The sequence below is a fragment of the Pezoporus wallicus genome, unplaced genomic scaffold, assembly GCF_028554395.1.
Source record: "Pezoporus wallicus isolate ANWC-B61680 ecotype Strahan unplaced genomic scaffold, APGP_CSIRO_Pwel_v1 contig_6658, whole genome shotgun sequence".
In the NCBI taxonomy this organism is placed as follows: domain Eukaryota; kingdom Metazoa; phylum Chordata; class Aves; order Psittaciformes; family Psittacidae; genus Pezoporus; species Pezoporus wallicus.
In genome coordinates, this window is record NW_026642312.1 from 7,013,452 (window position 1) to 7,035,119 (window position 21,668).

Consider the following 21,668-nt stretch of genomic DNA (forward strand, 5'->3'; position numbering starts at 1 on the left):
CAGTTCACAGGCATTTGGATGGGAGGGACACAGGACTTTTCACTTACAGAGCATCAAGTAAAAATACACTGGGTGCCAATAGGAGGTGGAAAGGTGGAATAGAAAGACCCAACAACCCCAGCCGACCTGAAGCCAGGGAATTACGTTGATGAAAACGTCTACATAACCGAGATGCCTGGCGGTGCGCACACTGGAAGGCAAGCGAGGCAACCCACGACACACCAGAGCCGGCCCCATCCGAGGCAGCCGCTGTTTTGCCGGCACCAAGGGAAGAGCCCAGCCAGCGGTCCCCGGTACTGCCGAGAGGTGGAACCCTCACGCTGGCATACGGGAGGCACGGGAGGCACGCTTCCCTTGGCGGGGAACGGGACTGGAGGGAAGGGGACGGGACTGGCATCCCACTGCCTTCGGGGTCGGCATGGCGCAGGGCTGTAGGTAGCGCCGCCGTTTGCAGCAGGTGCCCTGGAGGAGGCTGGCAAGTAGCCGGCCTCCACTGAGAGCTGTTTTACTGCTGCTTCACACAACACAAGGCTCAGGGTACAGCCCTGCTCGCCTGCCGCCATAAAACAAAGCAAACCAAACACAGCGAGAAAACCCTCGCGAGTAATGCGGGACTTCCGCCCCCACCCCGACCGGACCTCCCTTGTGCGGCCCGTCCGTGGCCGCCCTCTGCCGGGCTGGCCTGGCTTGGGCTGGCCTTCCAGGTGGTGGAGTAGGAGGGTTGGAGGCGTGGAACAGGGAGACGAGTGCCCTCTGCAAGTGGAGATCTCCGTCGTGGCAGAACGGGCTTCCTTCAGCTGTGAAATGAGGCAAAGTCCAGGCTTTATTTCAGCTGGCCTGCGCTCATGTCACAGGCATATTTATCTACTCATTAACTTACTTTTCCTTTTGGAAGACTGATAATTTTTGTCCTGATTCACTCCAGGATTTAAACAAGTCAGAAATGAAGACTTGGAATGAGCAAAATGGGATTTCACCATGACAAGCTCCAGTTTGCTGGAAGGGCTCAGCGCATCTCATAGGGCACTAGCTCCTTGGGTCCTGGGTGAGCTGCTCACTGTGGTGGACTCCTGGGCCCAGCCACCCTTTGGTGTGTGCTCCTGGGGAGCAGGCTCCTCGGAGATGCCCCAGGGCCAGACTGGGATTAGCACCAGCAGTTGCACTGTGGCAAGATATCACTGCCCGGGTGCAGAACCTGGTGGTGAAGGTACGTCATGTAGATGCTCATGTACCCAAGTCAGGCCACTGAGGAACACCAGAACAACCAACAAGTGGATAAAGCGGCTAAGATTGAAGTGGCTCAGATGGACTTAGATTGGCAACATAAAGGTGAATTATTTTTGGCCCGGTGGGCCCATGACACTTCGGGCCATCAGGGCAGAGATGCAACATATAGATGGGCCCGTGACCGAGGGGTGGACTTAACAATGGACACTATTGCCCAGGTTATTCATGAGTGTGAAACATGTGCTGCAATTAAGCAAGCCAAGCGGTTAAAGCCTCTTTGGTATGGAGGACGATGGCTGAAGTACAAATATGGGGAGGCCTGGCAGATTGACTACATCACACTCTCTTGCCCTGACAGACTTTTACAAGAGATGGAGCCTGACATCATGGGCCGGATGAACTCAGCAGCTTAATAGGGATTGGTCCATGCACTAAGGAATGACCTCTCTCTCTCTGTGTGGACATATATATATGTATATATATGAGATAAGAGTGATGGTATATTGAAAACTGTGGGATCTGAGCATGACGTGAATGGTATAGAATAAAGGGTGGATATTGTCCTGAGTTCAGCAGTAGCAGTCATTTTTCTCCTTCTTAGTAGCTGGTGCAGTGCTGTGGTTTTGACTTTCAGCCTGGGAACAGCGCTGATAACACTGATGTTTTTAGTTTTTGCTTGGTAATGTTTACTCTGACCAAGGACTTTCTGAGTCTCATGCTCTGCCACGAAGGAGGGGAAGCCGGGAGGAAGCAGAGACAGGACACCTGACCCAAACTAGCCAAAGAAGTATTCCATACCCCAGCACGCCATGCCCACTATATAAACAGGGAGCAGTTACCTGGAAGGGCTAGATCACTGGTCGGGTCTGGCTGGGTATTGGTCGGTGGGTGGTGAGCGGTTGTATTCTCTTCCCTTATTACCCTTATCATTATTATTATTGGTGGTAGCAGCAGTGGTTTTGTGTTATACCTTAGTTACTGGACTGTTCTTATCTCAGCCCGTGGGAATCACATTCTTTTGATTCTCCTCCCCATCCCTCTGGGAGTGGGGTGGAGAAAGGGGCTGGAGTGAGCAAATGGCTGCGTGGTTCTGGGTTGCTGGCTTGGCTTAAACCATGACACAGGGCTAACCTCACAAGAATGTATAGCAAAAGCTTGTTATGTTTTGAATTTTTAAAATTTGTCTGGTTTTGATTCTCTTTCTGCAGTACAGAGGTTGTGACGGGCCAGACTGGGATGAGCACCAGCAGTTGAGTTGCTCTTCCCATTCTTTGGATTTAGACTAGATTTAGATTTTTTAAAAATTTGGCTTAGGTTAGATATAAGGAAGTTCTTTACTGTGAGGGTGGTGAGGCACTGGAATGGGTTGCCCAAGGAAGCTGTGGCTGCTCTGTCCCTGACAGTGTTCAAGGCCAGGTTGAACTGGGCTTTGAGCAATCTGGTCTAGTGGAAAGTGTCCCTGCCCATGGCAGATGATTTTTAAGGTCCCTTCCTACCCAAACTGATCTATGATTCTATGATTATCTCCCTGCCTGACCAGCAGTGGATGGCTGGGGAGAGCCTTGTCAGCTGCCCTGGTCAGCCTTGTGCCTGGCCTGCCTGCCCTGGTACAGCCCACTCTCCCTGCTGCTCTGCCAGAGTGTCCAGTGAGAAAAAACACTGGGCTTCAGAAGTTGCACACCTCTTTCTGTTCCTCAGTTCTCACACAGGGGCATAAATGTTGCATTTTACGTGAGAAAAGACTTCTCAACCCACCCCTGTGCATCCCTGTACAAAAAAGCTTTGAGATACCCATTTATGCATAACTTTTAGGATACCTGCTTCTGACTTGCATGTGAGCAGTATCCCCAGTCCAGTGCTAGGCATAAGCTCAGCTCAGTCCATGTCATTTATTACCCTGTTTTGGGGCTGAATGAAGCTGGACACTACCCTTGTACAGCTTCAGGTCCTGACAGGCTCTGTTCTGCTGTGAACCAGGCAGCACCTCCAGCAAACCCTGCCAGCAGCAGGTTTGTGGGGGGGGACATAGCTGTCACAGACCCTGGAGGCATCACTTTCTGGGTGGTAGAGAGCAGATTCAGTGCTTACATGGCTGTTTCTCCAAGGGCAGCCTTAATTCAGTCAAAAGGAGCCTGCTTTCGTAGGCTTTCCTCAGCTGTTAGTGCTAGCTCCAGTTGTTTCTGTATGGCCGACACGTGGACACAGGTACTGAATCAAGTATAAAATCTCCCTAGCTCTTGTCTTAATACTTAGTAGTAGATGTGTAGGGAAAGAAGAGTACAAACGTGGTCTGTCAAGTAATGATTCTTCCCCTAAAGACTGCTGCTGGCACTGGGTGACATGTCCTGTGGACTTCCAGAGGGAAAGATGGTATTTCTGTAGTCAGTGTTCATCTGCTGAGTTTTCTCTATCATGATGATTAAGCCCTTTGTGGACCCATGTGAACTTTTGCCACGAGGTACATTTCATGTTGGAGAACACTAGAGCTTACACAAACAGCCTATGAAGAAGTATTTCTGGCTTTCCTGAACACTTGCCCCTGCACGCTTCAGGTGATGCCCTGCAGTGTTTTGATTGGAAGAGATTGTAATTAAATGTTTTGTATTCTGCTCAGATGCCTATATTTTTCTATAAGTCCATTATACTACCCTCAGTCTATGCTTTCTAGTTGGCTGAACTGTCATACTATCCTGTTTGCTTTTCCTTGTTTCTCTTCCATTTTTACTGCATCCTAAGCTTCCCTTTCTGCTCCTGTTGTAGGAGTTCCTGTTCCCTTATCCTTTCAAGGACAGCAGCTTCTAGGGCACTCTGAAGTGCTCTGATACCTAAAGCAGGCCAAATGCTTGTTCCAGCAATTCATTGTAAATGTTTGAGGCAAACTTTATTCAGCAATTTTCACCCTTGTTTAGCCAGCTGTTTCCACATGCCACATAGTCTTAAGTGAAAAAACCTAATTAATTATTCTACCTACCAATTCCGTAGTTACGAATTTGTTTTATTCCATAACTAGCTGTGTGGCGGGGTGATTTTTCAAGAAGCTCTAATCCTCACAGCTTTCCTCATTTCTGTATTTGTTTCTGTCTTTGGACCTGATTCTGAGAGTACTACAGTAACCTGAAAACAAAAATTTGCCAGGAGTCGTGCAGAGCACATGAATATCCTGCAGAAGTTCAGCAGCAAAGAGAAGTATTACGGAGGAAGTCAAATACTGAAAAGTATAACTAAAGTATGTGAAAATAGGATGTATCTAGCATTCTTTGTGGGGCAATGAAATTGTACCTTTTCAGTACTGATCTTAGCCATTTGCTTTAAATATTGTTACCATTGTTGGCAGAACCATACTTCTACCTTCCTTTTTTCTTGATGGCAGTTGAACAGACTGTTTTGGCAGCTTGTAGAGAACACCAATTCCATAGCTATTTCTCTGCTTGATAACCCAAAATACCAATCCTTACACCTCTGGAGAATGTGTTTCACAAGGCAGATAAAATGGAAGGCTTTACATAGAAGTGTCTTCACAACTGTGAGGGAAGAGGAGGGAAACTGACTCTATGGGACTGGCGAGCAGCACTAAAGCATCACACCACTGTCTTCACTGTGTTCCTAGTCATACCCAAAACATCACTTGGACAATACTGCTGAAGAGTAATTCCTTTCTCTATTCCATTTCCTTCCCAGTCTAGCTCTTCTGAGCAAGAAGAGTTTCATGTCTGAGTACAGCTGAGTTGAGCTTCGGAGCGCATAGAGCCAGGCTGTACTTCTGCTCAGAGCTGGCAGCTGTGTTTTTAAATCCCCTTTCCTGCTCCCCAGTTATGGCACCAGAATCTTGCAGCCAACAGATGGAAAACACCTGATTATAGTAAAGCATGCAAGCCTCGGTAACCAACAAGTGTCGTAAGACCCTGTTAATCACAGCTCAGTGTCTTGTGATGAACTGATCTTTCTTGTTAAAACATCTGCAAGTATCTGTGCAAAATGATAAGCAATTATAGCAGAATGTCTCCAGGCTAAGAGTGTGCACTATGGGTGTTACACAAACAAATTTATTTTGAAGCCTCAGATGTGACTAATCACAGTATTTAATGAAAATCATATAGCTCTTGGATGTAGTTGTGGTTATTATTAGATTTTCAAATACTAATTAAATTGTGCTCCAAGTTAAGGCAGGAGGACGTAAGATTTAGGATGCAGAAGAAACCAAAATTAAGGCAATGTGGATATTTCAAAGGAAGAAATCTCTTTTCTCCATCTGCTGATATTGTTACTGAAGTTTCAGAGATGTTAGACAAACAATGCCCGAGACACAAAGCAGTATACAAGCTGGACATTAACAAACCAGATTAAAGCATCATTAAATTCGAAGTAACATAGTAACATAAACCCAAAGTCATCTAAAGTTAGAATTACTTGAAGGGAAATGGCTCATCTGGTCAGATTCTTTTCATCTGGTTAGATTTTTTCATGTGGTTTTGTGGGTACAGGCTGAAGCAGCAATTTGGTGTTAAAATATACCTAACTTTAGTTTCTGTGTATCAGGGTAAGTGCTGCAGCACGTGCTGTAGAACACTAGTCTGATGCAAATTTACTCATAGCTTTAAATGCATTTAAGCTGTTTTGCCAGATGAACTTCATGGTAGAAGGCTGCATGTGGGATCATAAGTCTGATAATGTCTACTGTTCTATGACTAATGTAAAAGCAACACAAAACCTCCCATCAGGCAATTAATTCAAACCTGTACCACATACCCATTTCTGACCAAGGCTAATTTTGTACTGGTGATGTTCTGATAGACCAGGAGGTAGCTGCTATTAAGTGCCTGTTAATACCAGATTTCACAGGTATCATTTTGCACTTGCCACAGCTGGGGGCAGTTTGGACAAGGCGGCACACAATACTGCCCTGCCATTGCGCATGACTATTGACATTTTTGCTGTGCTTTTTTTTTCATGCTGTCTTTTTGTCTATTCCAAACACAATATATAAAATAAAGTAAGGGGTGGGGGGTGGGGAATGTTTTGGGGTTGTTTTACTTTCGTTTTTTTACAGGTTTGTGTAGAATTACAGTCCTTGACTTTTAATGATTACAGAGGGGGGCAGTTACAGTGTTAGCACAGCTGCCTTTAGCTAAGCGAGAAACAGGCCTCTTCAAACCTTTTGCAAGCAAGCAGTCCCCTTTATTTCAAATTCAGTAAAGAGCAAGTTGCTGCATGCAGGACAGCAAACTCTTAAGCACTTTACTGTGCATCTCCAGATAGAAAAAAAATTGGGAATATCAAAACACCGAAGTACTCTGCCTTCACGTGCTGAATTTCGTACTGCTAACATGTAACCCGTGCCCTAGTGCGATACAAACTTGCATGAAGACATAGCATGCAGAAGCCAGAGTGTGACTAAGGCTTGAAGTGGAATGCATTTGAGATCTTCTATGGCTTAGCAAGGCAGAAATGGGAAAGGATTTGGTCAAATAAAAAAAGTGAAACATTTCCAGCCTTCTATTATTCTATCTGCTAGAAGAAACACCAATCTCCCCCCACCACCCCAAATGACTTCTGTAAGCAAAAACATATTCTGTGCAGGTGTGCTTTTCCAGCCAAATGCTTATGAACCACTTGAATACAAGGATTATGAGGGTAAATAATTGCTTTCAGAAAGTACTATTGATAAGTTTTCTGATACAATAGCTATTAGGCTAATAAAGTACTTTTTGCAGTGTACACATTCACTGAGTTATAGCTTTGTTATATGCCCCAAAAGATGCTCATGGTGCATTTCCTGATTTGACTCTGGTAACCTTCTCAAATGAATACTGTAAATATCGTAACAGAATACCCCCAGTAGTTTTCCTCAAACAAAAGGAGTGATCAAGTTCTTTAAATAAAGGACAGTCTGTCCTTATCGAAATCACAAGACAGAACACCAGAATAAAGATATCTTGGGGATTCTATTTTCCTCTTAAATCTTCTTAAAGGCTGTTTAATATAACCCACCCCGAATAAACCAGAATCAAGGCAAAAGGTACATGTCCTGTGTTCAGCAGTAGCAGTCCTTTTTCTCCTTCTTAGGAGCTGGTGCAGTGCTGTGGTTTTGACTTTCAGCCTGGGAACAGCGCTGATAACACCGATGTTTTTAGTTGTTGCTGAGTAATGCTTACTCTGACAAAGGACTTTGTGAGTCTCATGCTCTGCCAGGGAGGAGGAGAAGCCGGGAGGAAGCAGAGACAGGACACCTGACCCAAACTGACCAAAGAGGTATTCCATACCACAGCACGTCATGCCCACTACATAAACTGGGGGCAGTTACCCAGAAGGCCCAGATCACTGCTCGGTTGGGCTGGGTATCGGTCAGCGGGTGGTGAGCGGTTGTATTCTCTTCCCTTATTACCCTTATCATTATTATTATTGGTGATAGCAGCAGTGGTTTGTGTTATACCTTAGTTACTGGACTGTTCTTATCTCAACCCGTGGGAGTTACATTCTTTCAGTTCTCCTCCCCATCCCTCTGGGAGCGGGGGGAAGAAGGGGGGAGTGAGTGAGCTGCTGTGTGGTTCTGGGCTGCCAGCTGGGCTTAAACTATGACATACATCATGTACAGGTACAACCAAAAGATGACATTCATTCCAATATAAAATGAATAGCATTGTATTAACGTTTATTTCTAATTACAAGAAACAGAATATCAGTCCCTTATTTGTACAAAAATACCTGAAAGATTACAATTAGGTTCACAAGCCAAAAAGCTATTTACAGTATGAAGCAAAGCATATTGAATAAAGGTTTTGTCTCTTAAGTTAATACCTTTTGCATTCCCTGAAACTTTAAACTTTATTCCATTTTACAGTCACTAAATCTTGCATTGTGACAATATAATTTACGATAAGCAAGTCTTGCCACTGGAAAGGTGCATTGATTGGTCAAACTGTCAGGTATTTAGTGCAGAAAAGATAAGACAAAACATCTAAACTGAGGCACGTGTTTCTTCAAGATTAATTAACAAATAAAAAGTTTTTTGTACTTCAACACCTATCGTAACATAACTTAACTAGGAACCCCATTACCAAAATGGTTTGGCATTTTCCTTCTCAACATATTCAAGATTGCTACATGAAGTATTTATTTAGAAAATAAAATCACAGGCAAAAAGATAAAAATTCAACAGGCTCCAAAACAACCCTGAGCATCCCCTTTACATTCATGTCATTTAAATACAAAAATAAGAGTCAAATGTCCTTCAGTCCTTGGTATTCTGAGCTGGCAGCCAGCTGAATCTGTTGGAAAACTAAGGTGGCATTGACTGTTTTCCAGCAGAAAGAAGACAAAGCAGTGATCTGCTTAAGTAAGATTGTTGCCACTTTGAAGGTGGTCACTTTCTCAAAACAGCTCACTTTAGCTGGGAAAAGTACAAAATACTAAGTCAACCATCTACATACAAAAATCAAGATTCATAGTCAAACTTTTATTCTCAATTTAAATAAGATGCAAGGTTTTTTTTTTTATAAATATGAAACACTGCAAATACTATCCGCATACTGGGAAAAATGCATGGTTGTCACTAAGCTATGTAAACAGAAAAACTTAAAACTACAGCATAAATGGTCTTATTAAACTGGTAATGTAGTCAATACAAGGATCTTTTTTTTTCCTAATAGGGGCCAAATAGAAGCATGCAAAGTGAAGTCAGACTTAAGTTAGCTTAATTTCAAGGTTTTAAAATACATTGTCTAGAAAGCAGGAACACTCATTTCACTATGTACAATTAAAAACAAAACAAAAACAAAACCAAAAAAAGGTTTCTACTAAAAACAAAATCAAGTTTCTTCATTTTTAGTATGTAGACATAAGATGGAAAAAAATACTAAATGTGTTCTGTAAACTAAAATACAGTGTTTCTATACCATTGACATAGTTATAAGCTGATACGGACGACTCAGGCAGGTTATGGTTTGTCTTAAGCTATTCTCAACACTACATGAAGACCTAAAGGTGTAGAATTGGTTTTACTTCTTTACCCTTTCAGATGGCTAGGATTTAAAACCCAGTGGCAAATATTAGTAAGGATGAACTAGCCTGCGTAAATCATTTCCCATCTCAAGAATGCTCCGTTCTGCACTGCACTCTGCAGGTTCCTAGGGTGGAGTACTTCTCGCCATGGCTAACTGCAGGAAGCACTGGGAAGTTAATTCAGTAACGGTTCCTGCACCAGCCACATTGCTGAAAGAATGGTATTCAAATGGAGGATCAAGGCGTCTAACTTTAATACCGATTTATCATCAGAAAGTGTTATTGTGTAAACATTAAGTAACTGATTTAAACATTAACAATAAAGTAGTTCTGATGACAAACCAGCACCAGAGCAGGATACACGCTTGTACTGGCGTGCCTTAGTGTGTATGACACAGAGATCACCAGTTACCTCAATGGATGATACTGCCAGCAGCTAGTTTACAATCAAATGTGTTTCCATTCCCAGCATGTTCTTTCTCAGCATGTAAACTTTCATGGCCCTACAGAAAGCAGAAGGGGTACAGTTCTTTTTATGCCCTATTTCCCAGGAGAGTTTTGTGTCACTGTAGCTTTACTATATGGAAAGAGCTCTTTGAAACAGTCTGAAAATTCAAGGAGCCATAAAGCTAAAAACACTGGTTTGATTTTTTTCATTGTTTTTTTTTTTTTGTCTTTTTATTTTGTCATACTAAGACTACCCGCAGAAGAATCTTCTCACAAAAAAATGGTGGTTTCAAATACAAGTGTAGTCATTCAGTCCTATTCTATTTAGTAACAGTAAGGTTCCTCAGGAAAACAGTCAAAAGGCTGTAAAAAACAAACCACCACTCCAATAATAAAAATTTGTGCATAGAATCTAATACAGTCTTTGCATGACTGGATGCCACTAATATGCCATCAACATACTACAGCCATAATGCTACAAGTCAACAGTTTTAAGAGTACGTATATGGTGGTATGTTCTTTTAGAATTGTATCCTCATTGCTTCTTCAAAGACATCTGCAGATCATCGAACCTCAGGTCTCCAGAGAAGTTTTGAGACACACGCGCGCGCGCACACACACACACTTCTTGATTTTCTTCTAGATTCTTTTAGGCTGAAGCATTCCATACATTTTAGGGTGCAGATTAATACCCAACTCCTGCATGAATTTTAAAAGCCACATCAGCTCCTAATATAGGCTGCATACAATATCCGAAACAAAGTAGGAGTGCAAAAAAAGTGATCAATACAAAAAGTAAACACACTAGTCTTAATTGTCAAGATTATTCCAGGGCAAGAGTTCTTTCAAAGATTTCTCTTCACACTTGTTCCTGTTAAGTGGCCCAGCCAGAATAGTTTCCAGTTCGGTTTCAAATTTACTAATTGTTTTACATACCCTCCCCCCATTTTTGGGACGCTGGGACACTCAGCAGCAATCACTCTTAGGTGTTAGACAAACCAGCAATCTTGGTCTGTTGGCACCTGTCGAATCCATCCCTTTCAGAGTCCCAAGGTGCATAATATTTTTATTTATTTTAACCAACTTACAAATCTGCCAATTCCCCAGTGTCAACGTTCTCTTACAATTACTCTTCTAGCAAATCCAGTCTTCAGTAAAAGTCAGATTTGAGGTCATAAGGCCACTCGAATGCAGTGGTGTTTGAGTTTGCAGGGCAAGACTCCTTTGTTTAGTTGATAGAATTCAACAAGCTGGATTAGATCACTGAATTTGGTGTTCCCATCATCCAGGCTGAAAAATATCTGTCCATCATCTTCACACTGGGGAAATAAAACATCCTTTTCAAGTTAGACTGCACCTGAAGAGATGCAAGTATGGCAAAACATAGGAGTACAAGCATGTGACATAAAATAAATGACAGGCACTGCCCAGCAACCTATCACCCAGAGATCTTTGAGAAACCAGACGCAGCACTAGAAAAGAACACATGTTAACTCAACTTGAAATGTTTTGTTTATGAAAGTGAAAGCTTGTGGGCAGAGTAATTGAAAGTCATAAAGACAGCGCTGTTCTTCACTACATAAACAAAAATACTCCCAAAGTATTTGTTAGCAGTTTGTAAAATTGGCAGGCAAAGCAAGGGAAGAGGGTTTGGACCAATAAAGAGGTTACATGATCTTAAACTAATTATGCTGCTCTTGATCAAGATGAAAATCACATAGGTTCTTGACATCTCAGTGTAATGCTATTTTAAGCTCAACGTTATTGGATAACCTCCAGAATAAAACTTTTTAAAGTTTCCCTGAGTTATTCAACATTTGCCTAAGTGACAGGGAGACAACTGCCGCTGATGTTGCTGTCAGTCACAGAGAACAAATTCTGTGCATTACTTCTATACCTCAGTGACTTACACTAGTTTTCCAGGCAATGTTAACAAAGAATTTTAATCAGACATTTGACAATTCTAAAGAATACTTGCTAATATACTTGCTAATGGAAACATCACGGTTAATTACATCAGTAATTAATAAGAGGTTCTCTTCAGATGCTGGCAAAGCTTCAAGATTTAAAATTTCTTTTTTTGTGATCAGCATCAAAAACAATCTACTTACCGGCAAGATCTGAAAATGCTTTATTTTTTGATGATGGCACAGTGTAAGTACAAATGCCTTTGGATTGCTTTGGCTGTCCCGGAGAAGAAATAGTCTAGGAGAGAACATTTTTAAGGACATGCTGAATACCACAATCCATTTCTTCATAAATAATCAAAACTACTATGTCATTTCATGCTATTGCCTAACTCTTCTTTGGTGTTTCCATAATGGGCAATTTGCCTTCAGTTTTTATACTAGGGCTATGCAAAGTAACAGATGAAGAAAAGAAGGGAAAGACACATGTCAGTAGTTCTTCCCCTATGAATATATGAGGCTTTTCAAAAGGGTCTCTCTAACTGAGCTTTCCATTACTGATATGTACTCTCATTAAAGAAAAGTGTTTTCATTTAACTCCAAAGCAAATATGGATTTCTGCACAAATGGCATTTTGCATCAGTTTACAGAAATCCAGTCTTAGCAAAATTATGTTAAGTTAAATGACTGCAATTGCACAGGAACAGCTCAATACTTTCTTAAAACAACAGTTTAGCACCCGCATTATCAAGATGTGGAAAACACACACAGATTTTTCCTCTAAAACACTCACAGGATTTTTCCCTCAGCATCACTGGAAAATAATACACTTTCGAAATATAGCTAGCAACATCATACACTATGTAACTGTCACTTTAAGTTGACCCACAAAATTGAAGTCCTAACTCAAATACCTATTTGGAAGAGAAAAAAAATCTAGTAAAAAATGTTTCCTCCCCTTGCCATTTATGAACTAAGGAAGGAGAACCTCTCCATGCCCGAGGAAACAAGAATATACCTTTGGCATAAGGCTTACAGTGCTAATCACTAGAGGATTTGTGACACTGCCAAGCACAGTACTGGGGCAGGCCTCAAGCCCTCTTAATTGCTAACCACTAAGCCAGGAACACACTCTTCCAAGGCTGAGTTGCAAGAACTGCTTGTAGTCTTATGAACCCAAAAGAACTTCCTCCAGCTCCTCAGAACTGATTGAGAAATGTCAATACCACAAAAATGCACCATCATAACTAGGGTCACTCCAATACTCAGAGACAGGCATGTCTTGCTACCACCGGAAACCACTCATGGTATTTGAACATTCCTTTTTAATCCTAGCAAGACCAGATGTGTGGAAAAGGGACCAAAGACTTTACAAATTAGGATCCATCTCAGTGAGATAGATCTTACCTGCCCTGTGGTTACAGCAGTCATGCAAGTATGAAAATTATCTTTCATCTAGCCGTTTCATAATGCATGGTAGCATAAGCTGATGACACAAAAAAAGCTCAGCACAACTGATCCTTCAAGTGTTTACTCAACCTCTGGCAAGCAAAAGGCTGTCCACATAAACAAGAACTACTAAGATAGATACATCCACAACAATAGTATCCAGAGACAGTCAAATGATAGCACTATCAGCTGCCTGCATACATTGCAGAACATCTTACATGAGCCATGAGAAGACTGTTGACTTTCTACCTCCTTTGTTCAAGAACACATGGAGCAGGAAAACACAGGTAAGAGTCTTCTGTCCTGTAAACCACGATCCTTAGATCTCAGAGCACACAGATAACATGGTTCCTTTTGCCACTGACCTCACTACAGCCAAACTAACCAGTCTTCACATTCTACAGTCAATTAGTTGTCTTACACCACCTCAGAGACATTAACCTATTTATGAAAACCCCAAGAAAGACAGGCAGCTAGATTCCTAAGGCAACAAGTCAAAATGAGCCCCAAATTGTAAAGATCTGCAGTATGAGAGAGAACGAGAAACCCAACAAGTCAGCAGTGCTCCTTTGTTTTCTTAGCCTTTCTTCTCTGTTTGACCTGCTAAGCTAAAACCCAATATCCTTAGCCCAGCAAAAACCCCAAAACAATTAAAACCCACTGCTTGATGAATATGTACATGCAATAGCAACTTCTATTTCTCTAATGTATGTCACTCTTCACAAAGATTAGTGATGCTCCTGAATCAAAAAATGTCAGAAAGGATTGAACTTCACTGTCTCCTGAGAAGCCAACACTGAAATTTCTACCTTAACCCTGACAGCAGTGACATTAGTGAACTAAAGGCAACCATGCTCTCATGCTCTTCCCATCCCACAAATTAAGAACTGCTGAATGCAGTTTAAGCAGCTTCCCTTCAATAACTATAACTATGTGTAAGTGAGGAAAACGGATGCTCAGAAGATACTGAAATCTCAATTGCAGACATTTTAGACAGTGCTGGAACACGTACCTTCATTTCCTTGCTCTAGAACAGAAACAAATAGTGAGAAATCATCATAAACTGCTCTGGATAATGCAAAAGAGCACAAATGGCTGATCATAAATTTGTGGGCAAATAGCTAGGTACAGCTTTGCCTGAAAAATAGGTCCTCAATGCAGATTACAGGAATGAATTACTTTCCAATTCTAACTTTATCCAAAACTTGATTGCTTCTGTTGGAAAAAAATAAAAAAAAAGTTTAAGTGTATCCTTAATATTTCCTTTTTCAAAGTAAATTTAGAACTTATTTCTGCAAACCCATACTCGGACATTTTGAAATCCAGGCAGGTTACAACGGGACTACACGAGAACTGGGTTACTCAGAAGTACTTACATACCTGTTAAAACCCCTACAGCAGAAGACGTGTTCCTGTCTAGAATGCCTAGCATCAGATCATAAATACTAAGCAACAGGAATACCTACCCATCTACAAGCCCTTGCTGCTTAATGATCCTGTGAGATTCTTCTCTGGAGATTCTGCCGTGAAACCAGTGCTGTGTCCTATGAATAACTGGAGGCAAGAGGGAAAAGAGGGAATGAGAGGATGGTTAAAACCAGTAATGTGCAACAGTTTATTCCACACACTGATTATGTAAACATTTTAAAAGTGGGTATAGTTTTGTTACATCATACAAAATGTCTTTCATCATTCTATATAAGAAATGAATCAATATGGGAAAAATGCACCAGCTGTTGCATCCACTTAATGTATCAAGTAGAGAGGCATTATCTCCATGTATCTTGTGATTTGCAGATGTACGATTAGGTTAGCGAGAGAAATCTCTTATTATAATATGGCCTTTTCATAGCTTTTTGAAAATACTGGACTAAACAATTCTTAGAATACAACGTATAAGTTAATCTGTTAAAACCAAGTCTATCTCTCAAATAATAAAAAGCACTTTAGCTTATGCTACCCACCAATATTTTTATGGGTTTTGTTTTGTTGTTTTTCAAACGGTATTTTCAAATTCTGTTGTGAATAGAAACACAGACTAAAAACAGAGTATATCTTTCCTCTAAACTCTCCAAGATATTAATATGCAATTTCTTGTTATTTTAAGAAACTTACAATCTCAAAGAACTCAGAACCCACAGGCCTCCATTTTACATTATTGAGTTATGATGGAATAAATACTATTTTGAAGACCTATTTTTACTCTTAAAAGATTAACAGATCACTCATTGACTTTCTTGGACTAAACCAAAGGACTGACTTCTGGATTGTTTTAAATGGAAACATTTACGGAGTCTCTATTTTTTATAAAATGAGTTTCAAAAGATTAATATTGAAGAAAAGTTTGAACGCACCTTCAAAGGCAAACAAATTCCTTCTACTGGTAATGACACAGAAGCATAAACACTATATGACACTGAGGCATTAATACTCCATGACTGTACTAAGTATGTGCAGTCCCCAGTTCATATGTCCCTATATGAAATGTAACTCTTATTTACCCACAGAAGCCTCTGATACTACGCTTAGGAACCAGCAGAATTTACCTGTACTCAATGTGGAAGGATGGAGTGGACTTTGGCTACCCAAGATGTTCATTCTTGTGCTACGTTTCTACAGAGAAAATGAATTACCGTTAAATCCACACTAAAGCCTCAACAGAAGAGAATTAGTGCACATGCAATACAGATTTAATTTACAGGAAACTGGGGGCTGGGCAAGTTTAATGCAAGGATGAAAAAAAGAAATGCAACTTTGAAGGGGGCTAATCTACAAGCAGCAGCTCATTTCAGCTGGCTTAAAACACAAGCCAGATGTTAATGATGAAAGCTCAGTATCTAAAAATACAAAAAGGAAAGAAAAAAAAAAAGAAAAAAAGGAAAAAAAAGACAGAAAAAAGAAAATTCTGGTATGTTTCTGCTCAGGCAAAACACCAGGCACTCAGTAAATCAAGCAGTATTTCCCTCCCGTACATAAAGCACCAGCTAATGCTTCAGTAATGACTCCTATTCCCTAAGAGACGAGCATGTGGGAAAACTTGTACTGCAGCTGTCTGTCCACAAGACACTATAAACAAGTTACATCAGTTTTCATTGCAAGAGGTCCTGCCTCTTGTATATTCTGCAATTAAACTTACTGGGAGCAAGCCATTAGTCAGAGCCCCAGCCTCTTCCATGTGGGGAAGCATTTAATTTGACATATTCCTCCTCAGAGACTGGTTTTGCAAACTGGCAGTAAAGTTCTGGTGGGTCTGCTTTCCCCCTCAACTTTCCTCTGGACACTAGGGGGACAGAGAAGCAGTGGTAGAAGGTTGTTGTGAATGTGACAGTTTTGCTAAAGATGGATATTGACTTTCAGATCTGCATGCTTGCAGTGTGATTGCTTCAGGTCGGAGCTAAGCTATACTGTGACCAGCACTGCACTAACATCATAGCACACTCTGTGTTTTGGCTCTCAACAGACACTTACTAATTATAAAAATAGAAAAGAAGAGAAGATAGCTACCCTCCAAGCATGTCCTTCTTCCAAGGCAGCACTCTGTGCTTCAGCAGGATTTTCAATAACTCTTCCTATTTGCCCCGAAAAATCCATTGCTACTAGTGAGTTTTCAGATACACTTCTCTGAAAAGGAATTTTCACTTGTTTCAAAAAACAGGGAAAGAAAAAATCCAGCTTGAGAGTTTCATTTCAAAGTGTTTTGGTTTCAGAAGACTGTCCAAAGATATCCCTCAACAGCACAGAAAATACATCTCATTTTTTAATCCCTTGATTTGCAAACACAAAAATAGACTTTTTTTCTCTTTAGGCCGTAGGGGAGGGAGAGGATTGAAAGGCTGAGAATAGAATCCATATTGCTCAAGTTGCCCACTTGCCCTATTACCATACTCCAGTTATTTTCAGGGCCAGTTGGGATCCAAATACAGGATCCTCACTTTTAGATAGCTAACAAGTCAGCTCTTGGCCAAACATATTTTAGGAAATTCACGTGTTAGTTTTGCCAGACCTAAGCTGGCTTCTGCAGACAGCCAGATGTCTCTGTAATGTACATCTCAAAGTGCCTGACGTATCCAAGATTTTTCAATCATGTGGATCATGTAAGCCTAAGATAATGGAGAGCCAACCACATAAACTGTACTCACGCGAAACGTGAACTTTACATTGATTTGTTACACAATGCTGAATTTACATTTCTTAGCATAAAATTTTCCACTTTTAAAATGCAAAAGCAAATGTATCTTTTCCAACATCATACATTAATGAGGTCAATAAAGGTCATTACTTACTACTGGAGTGGAAAAGTGTGGAAGCATGGCTTTTCTCTGCTGGGGAATTCTGTAATTCTGATACAGTAGCATTCCATACTGCCAATAGACATGCAAGGTCATTAGTATTCAAATATATACCCTAAGTAAAAAACTGTAGTATTTCATAATACCTTACACTGGAACAAGGTGCCACCAGTTTATTATTTGCATGATCAGAAGCTGTCCCAAAGCAATTTGCATTGAGTGACAGTGATTGGTAGGTGGCAACAGAGCAGTAAATATGCACGAGTTTTATTTAAGACAGTGCTTTTACAACCCCGACTGAAACACACAGGTAATTTCTGCCACTCTTGGTTACCACCATGTTTTCCTCATAGAATACAAGCTTCCACTTGAGGTCAGAACACTTGTATTAACTCCCCCTCTTTTTAGCCTCTAGTAATGTGAACTTTAAGAAATGTCTGCCTAAGATGTTCAAAGTCGGTTTTCATAATGATAAAAAGTAAGAACCTTTCTAATTCACTAGCTCTTTTAATAAATTTCATCAAGAAATAACACTTTTGGTACTTTTCTATAAAAATAAGGCGACTGAATTCCAGTCATGCTCCTCGTTGAACATGATAAATTTTAGCAACACTAGTAACTAGCACGGTAGGAAAACACCTACTCAGTGCCTTCCCTAGAGGCACAGTGCTGAAGTATAGCAACATTACTTACTGAATGTTCTAACTGAAATGGTATAAATAATTTTGTAAACATGGTAATATATGACCATAGAAAGCTAAATCAGTAGGTATATAAAAAGGAGGGTCACAGCCACAGCCTTGGGGCACAGCCTTAATTCTCCCTGACTATACACCTTTAATCATCTTTCAGTGTTCCTCAAACTTTTTGTAACTAATGTTAACTGCCTCAGGGTGAATGTTCTATATACAGAAATTACTGCCATACAGTACCCTGTATGAGAGAGAGATTCTTCTGAACAGTCACAGCAAGATGCATGCCTACATATTTGGTAAGAACAGTTAATGCTGTACACTGTGGAAGTTTTTCCTTGCCATTCAGGAATATCAGTGCCTTGACCAGTGTATTCTTCAGAGGTGTCTTCAAGGTACAATTCACTACAATTTTCTGATCCTCTGTTTGAGCACATTCCCCACGTGCAAAATTTTGTGTAAGTAAGGAAAATAAAGGACAGCTGTGAAGAAGCACTGGGACTAAAACTCTTACCGTAACTGTTAGTGTGTATTAAACGTAAGTCAAGTCAAGTAACTGCAGAGTGGATTATGATAGCCAACAGAGGTATCAGCTCCACAGAAATTAAATATGCATCTTGTAACTGAGATTGCTTCTTGCATCCTGGCCCATACTATGGCTAGTGCACCTGCTGTGTAACAATTTCTGTACTGCAACACAGAATCTCTTATGATTAATAAATAAGGTAATACTTGGAGAGCATTCAAAGAGAGATGCTCCAGTTTGGAAGGTAACCACTTCATGCAGATGGAGAAGAGGCACTGTGTTTTCATACCCACAGGTCTAGGAGTCTGATTTGCCTTCCCTATGCTTACTGGGTTTTGCATGATGGACAGTTTGCATGGGGAGAGGAACAGGTAACTGTAGCAAACATCTGTTATGTTTTGAAGATAAACAAATGAGATAAACTATTTTGAAAGGGAGGGGGGAAATAAGCAGTGACCTCAGCAGCTGCAGGCAGCAGCCATGCCCTCATTTCCAAATCTGAAATTAGCTGTTTGCTACCCAGAGAGCCAAAGCTGACTAAGCTGAAAGTTCTCCATCCTACTTTGGTGGACATGTATATAGCATCAGGCGCCACAGTACCACTTTGCGCGTGCCTCTATTTTCTGTCACATTTTGTATGTTATGCTTTGGCACAAATTATTAGAGAGTTGGGTAACTGCAGAAGAAAGGTGAGACTTTCATGGGTAATGATATCTGTACATATTTATTATATATATTCCCTTTAATGTGAGCGACGATGTAGTAAGGTACAGAGAACACAGTAGTTTTTAAGGCAGCATCTTCAGAGAAAGATTTAAAGACAAACAAACCTAAAACTTCTGCACATTTCCCTATGAAGATCAGGAAGTTCCCTGCTTCAAAGAGTGCGTAAGTCAAGCCTCTTCTCAGTTCCTTCCACACTGATTTTGTTTCAAAAAATCTGTGAAGCCTCCTACCATATTATCAAGTAATCTCATTGTTTCCTCTCAGATATGAATAACTTTCGCCTAGAGACAGGGTTGCTTATTTTTGTTACTTTTTAAATAGAACCTTCATAAAAATGAAAAGACTTCAAAAGCACTAGACAGAGCTCTGTTCTAGTTAAAATAACCACTTACCACTTAGCAAAACATTTTCTTTAGCTTCATATAAACTTGCAAATACCTTGTTAAGCTGTTCTTTTGATTCACATATCATAAATTTGGCTCCAAAATGAAAATTATATTTGATTCATGTATGGAAGGAGTTGAGTTCAGTTCTGTGCTAAGCTTAGGAGGGACAGATCTACCAGGCATTTTGCTCTTAGCTGTGTCATTCTGGAGGCAGATGATGTTTAAAAACATACAGGTATCTTCTCATGAACAAAATAATGAATGTAACTTAACTATAAGTGTAGCTCTATTCTCATAGAAGAGATTAGGTACCTTGAGGAGTCGAAAGGCAGTCATCCAGCACGTCCTGCTTTGCTCATCTTCAGCACACAACAACCTCAGTTCCTTAGTTTCATTTCTCACTCTGTTGGGCTATAAAGCATTACAGGGAAGTCAGATACACTGAGCAGAAAACCAACACCACTGTCAGCTGACTGCAGAGTAAAGGCAGGTACAGTATTTGTCAGAACTGGCCAGAAAAAGCTCACATCACTCTGAATTAAAGCTCAGGAGAGGCTGAGCATGCTTTGAAAGAAATCACTTTCTCAGCTGGGTGCAGTAAGATCAATCTCTTATCTTAGTGCCTGCTTTGAAATACTCTGCAGCCTGGCAGCTTATCAGAACAAGGTTCTCATGCCATGTTAGAACCAGAACCAAGGCAGTTGTTCTTTGTTTGTTTATTTATTTATTTAGAACTGTGATAAGTTTTATGAGTCCCCATTTTGAGATGAAGAGCCAAAGTTTCTGTAACTGGAAGTCTGCTTCCATCAGCTCAGGATCCATCCCACAGCCAGTCTCTACTGAGGCAAAGCCATGTTGTCTAGCTCTGGAACGGCTGCTTAGGAAGCAGACTATTTCACTCGCTGCTGTCAATAAAACCAGCTCTCAGCCTTATTTTCTTCTCAGAAAATTACACGGAGCTTTGAAATACTTTCCAAACCTATCCATCAGCACAACAGTTTTTAAAATCCTCAAAGGCAACTGCTGATTGTGACAATCATCTTCTTTAAATAAAAACCTCTTGCCCACAGTAATGGCGCAATTACACCAGATCAGACCTTGGTCCTTTGTTGCTAAGTTTTGGTGCTTGCTGGCCAGAGAAACTTTTCTATTCAATTAGAGTAAATGAGGAAAAAAAAAAAAGATTGCATCTGTGGGGTGAACCAAGGCCACCTCACAGGCACACCACGCTTCAGCACTGAGCTGATCTCGCACTGAAAATTTCCCAAGCCAAAGGAGCACCAGACAGAGTGTTAAAAGTGTCACATAAAATGATGGCAAGATTCATAGGACATGCCTGCCAAATGAAAGACGTTAAAGATCAAGTCCTCATGACAGAAATGCTTGCAGAGTTTTACATACAAATCCCATTTAGCTGGGGGCTGGGAGGACTCCAAGCTACCAACACCATCTTGAACTTTGGAAGAACTTAATGAGAAGAATTACCTTTATACAAAATCCAAACTCTGCAGGTGCATTGTACAACTTCTTGCCTGCTAACAACGAGAAGATATTGCTGTCTTCTAGGTCAGCCAGTAATTGCAAGTGTCTTGGCTCCTGGGGAAATAACGTGTTTTACGACAGGTAAGTGTAAGATTTTGGACCTTGCTACCACAAGCTCTGCACTCTCTGAAGACCAAGCTCCAACAGAGGGCAGTGTATGAACACTGTGCTCCTTTCTCAAGCCGCCTGAAGTGGACATAGCATGTGACCTTTTAAACACCAGCTTAGTAGCAAAAGGTGCTTTATGCTAGAAGCTGCCAAAATACTTATTTGAACATATCACATTAAAAATGGCATAGCCTATTAAATTGCTCCAGAGAAATCTGATAGTTAGATGATATAAAATATTGTTTAAGGTATCATTTAAACTAAATTCATGTGCTTAGAGAGAATGATTTCTCTTGCTAACTTTCTTAGCATAACTTCAGCAGCCACAATGATGTTGTCTAGCTAGTTTGGTTTTATTATGTAATAATGCT

At 40.8% G+C, this 21,668-nt stretch overlaps 1 protein-coding gene across 5 annotated transcripts in view; it reads right to left on the reverse strand.

Moving 5' to 3' along the window:
• Nucleotides 1–7,850: 7,850 nt before the first annotated feature.
• GRB10 (growth factor receptor bound protein 10) overlaps nucleotides 7,851–21,668 on the reverse strand; it is a 147,191-nt gene continuing 133,373 nt past the window's right edge. For 4 of the 5 annotated variants that reach the window (XM_057428892.1, XM_057428893.1, XM_057428895.1 and 1 more), the window contains 8 exons: nucleotides 21,133–21,243; nucleotides 19,960–20,058; nucleotides 17,312–17,389; nucleotides 16,533–16,649; nucleotides 15,575–15,641; nucleotides 14,495–14,582; nucleotides 11,784–11,877; nucleotides 7,851–10,991 (listed from right to left, as the gene is read on the reverse strand). In XM_057428892.1, coding sequence (XP_057284875.1) covers nucleotides 10,845–10,991; nucleotides 11,784–11,877; nucleotides 14,495–14,582; nucleotides 15,575–15,641; nucleotides 16,533–16,649; nucleotides 17,312–17,389; nucleotides 19,960–20,058; nucleotides 21,133–21,243 — 801 coding nt within the window. In that variant the 3' untranslated portion in view covers nucleotides 7,851–10,844. The remainder of the gene's footprint in view (nucleotides 10,992–11,783; nucleotides 11,878–14,494; nucleotides 14,583–15,574; nucleotides 15,642–16,532; nucleotides 16,650–17,311; nucleotides 17,390–19,959; nucleotides 20,059–21,132; nucleotides 21,244–21,668) is intronic. The other variant, XR_008974847.1, reaches the window with a different exon arrangement.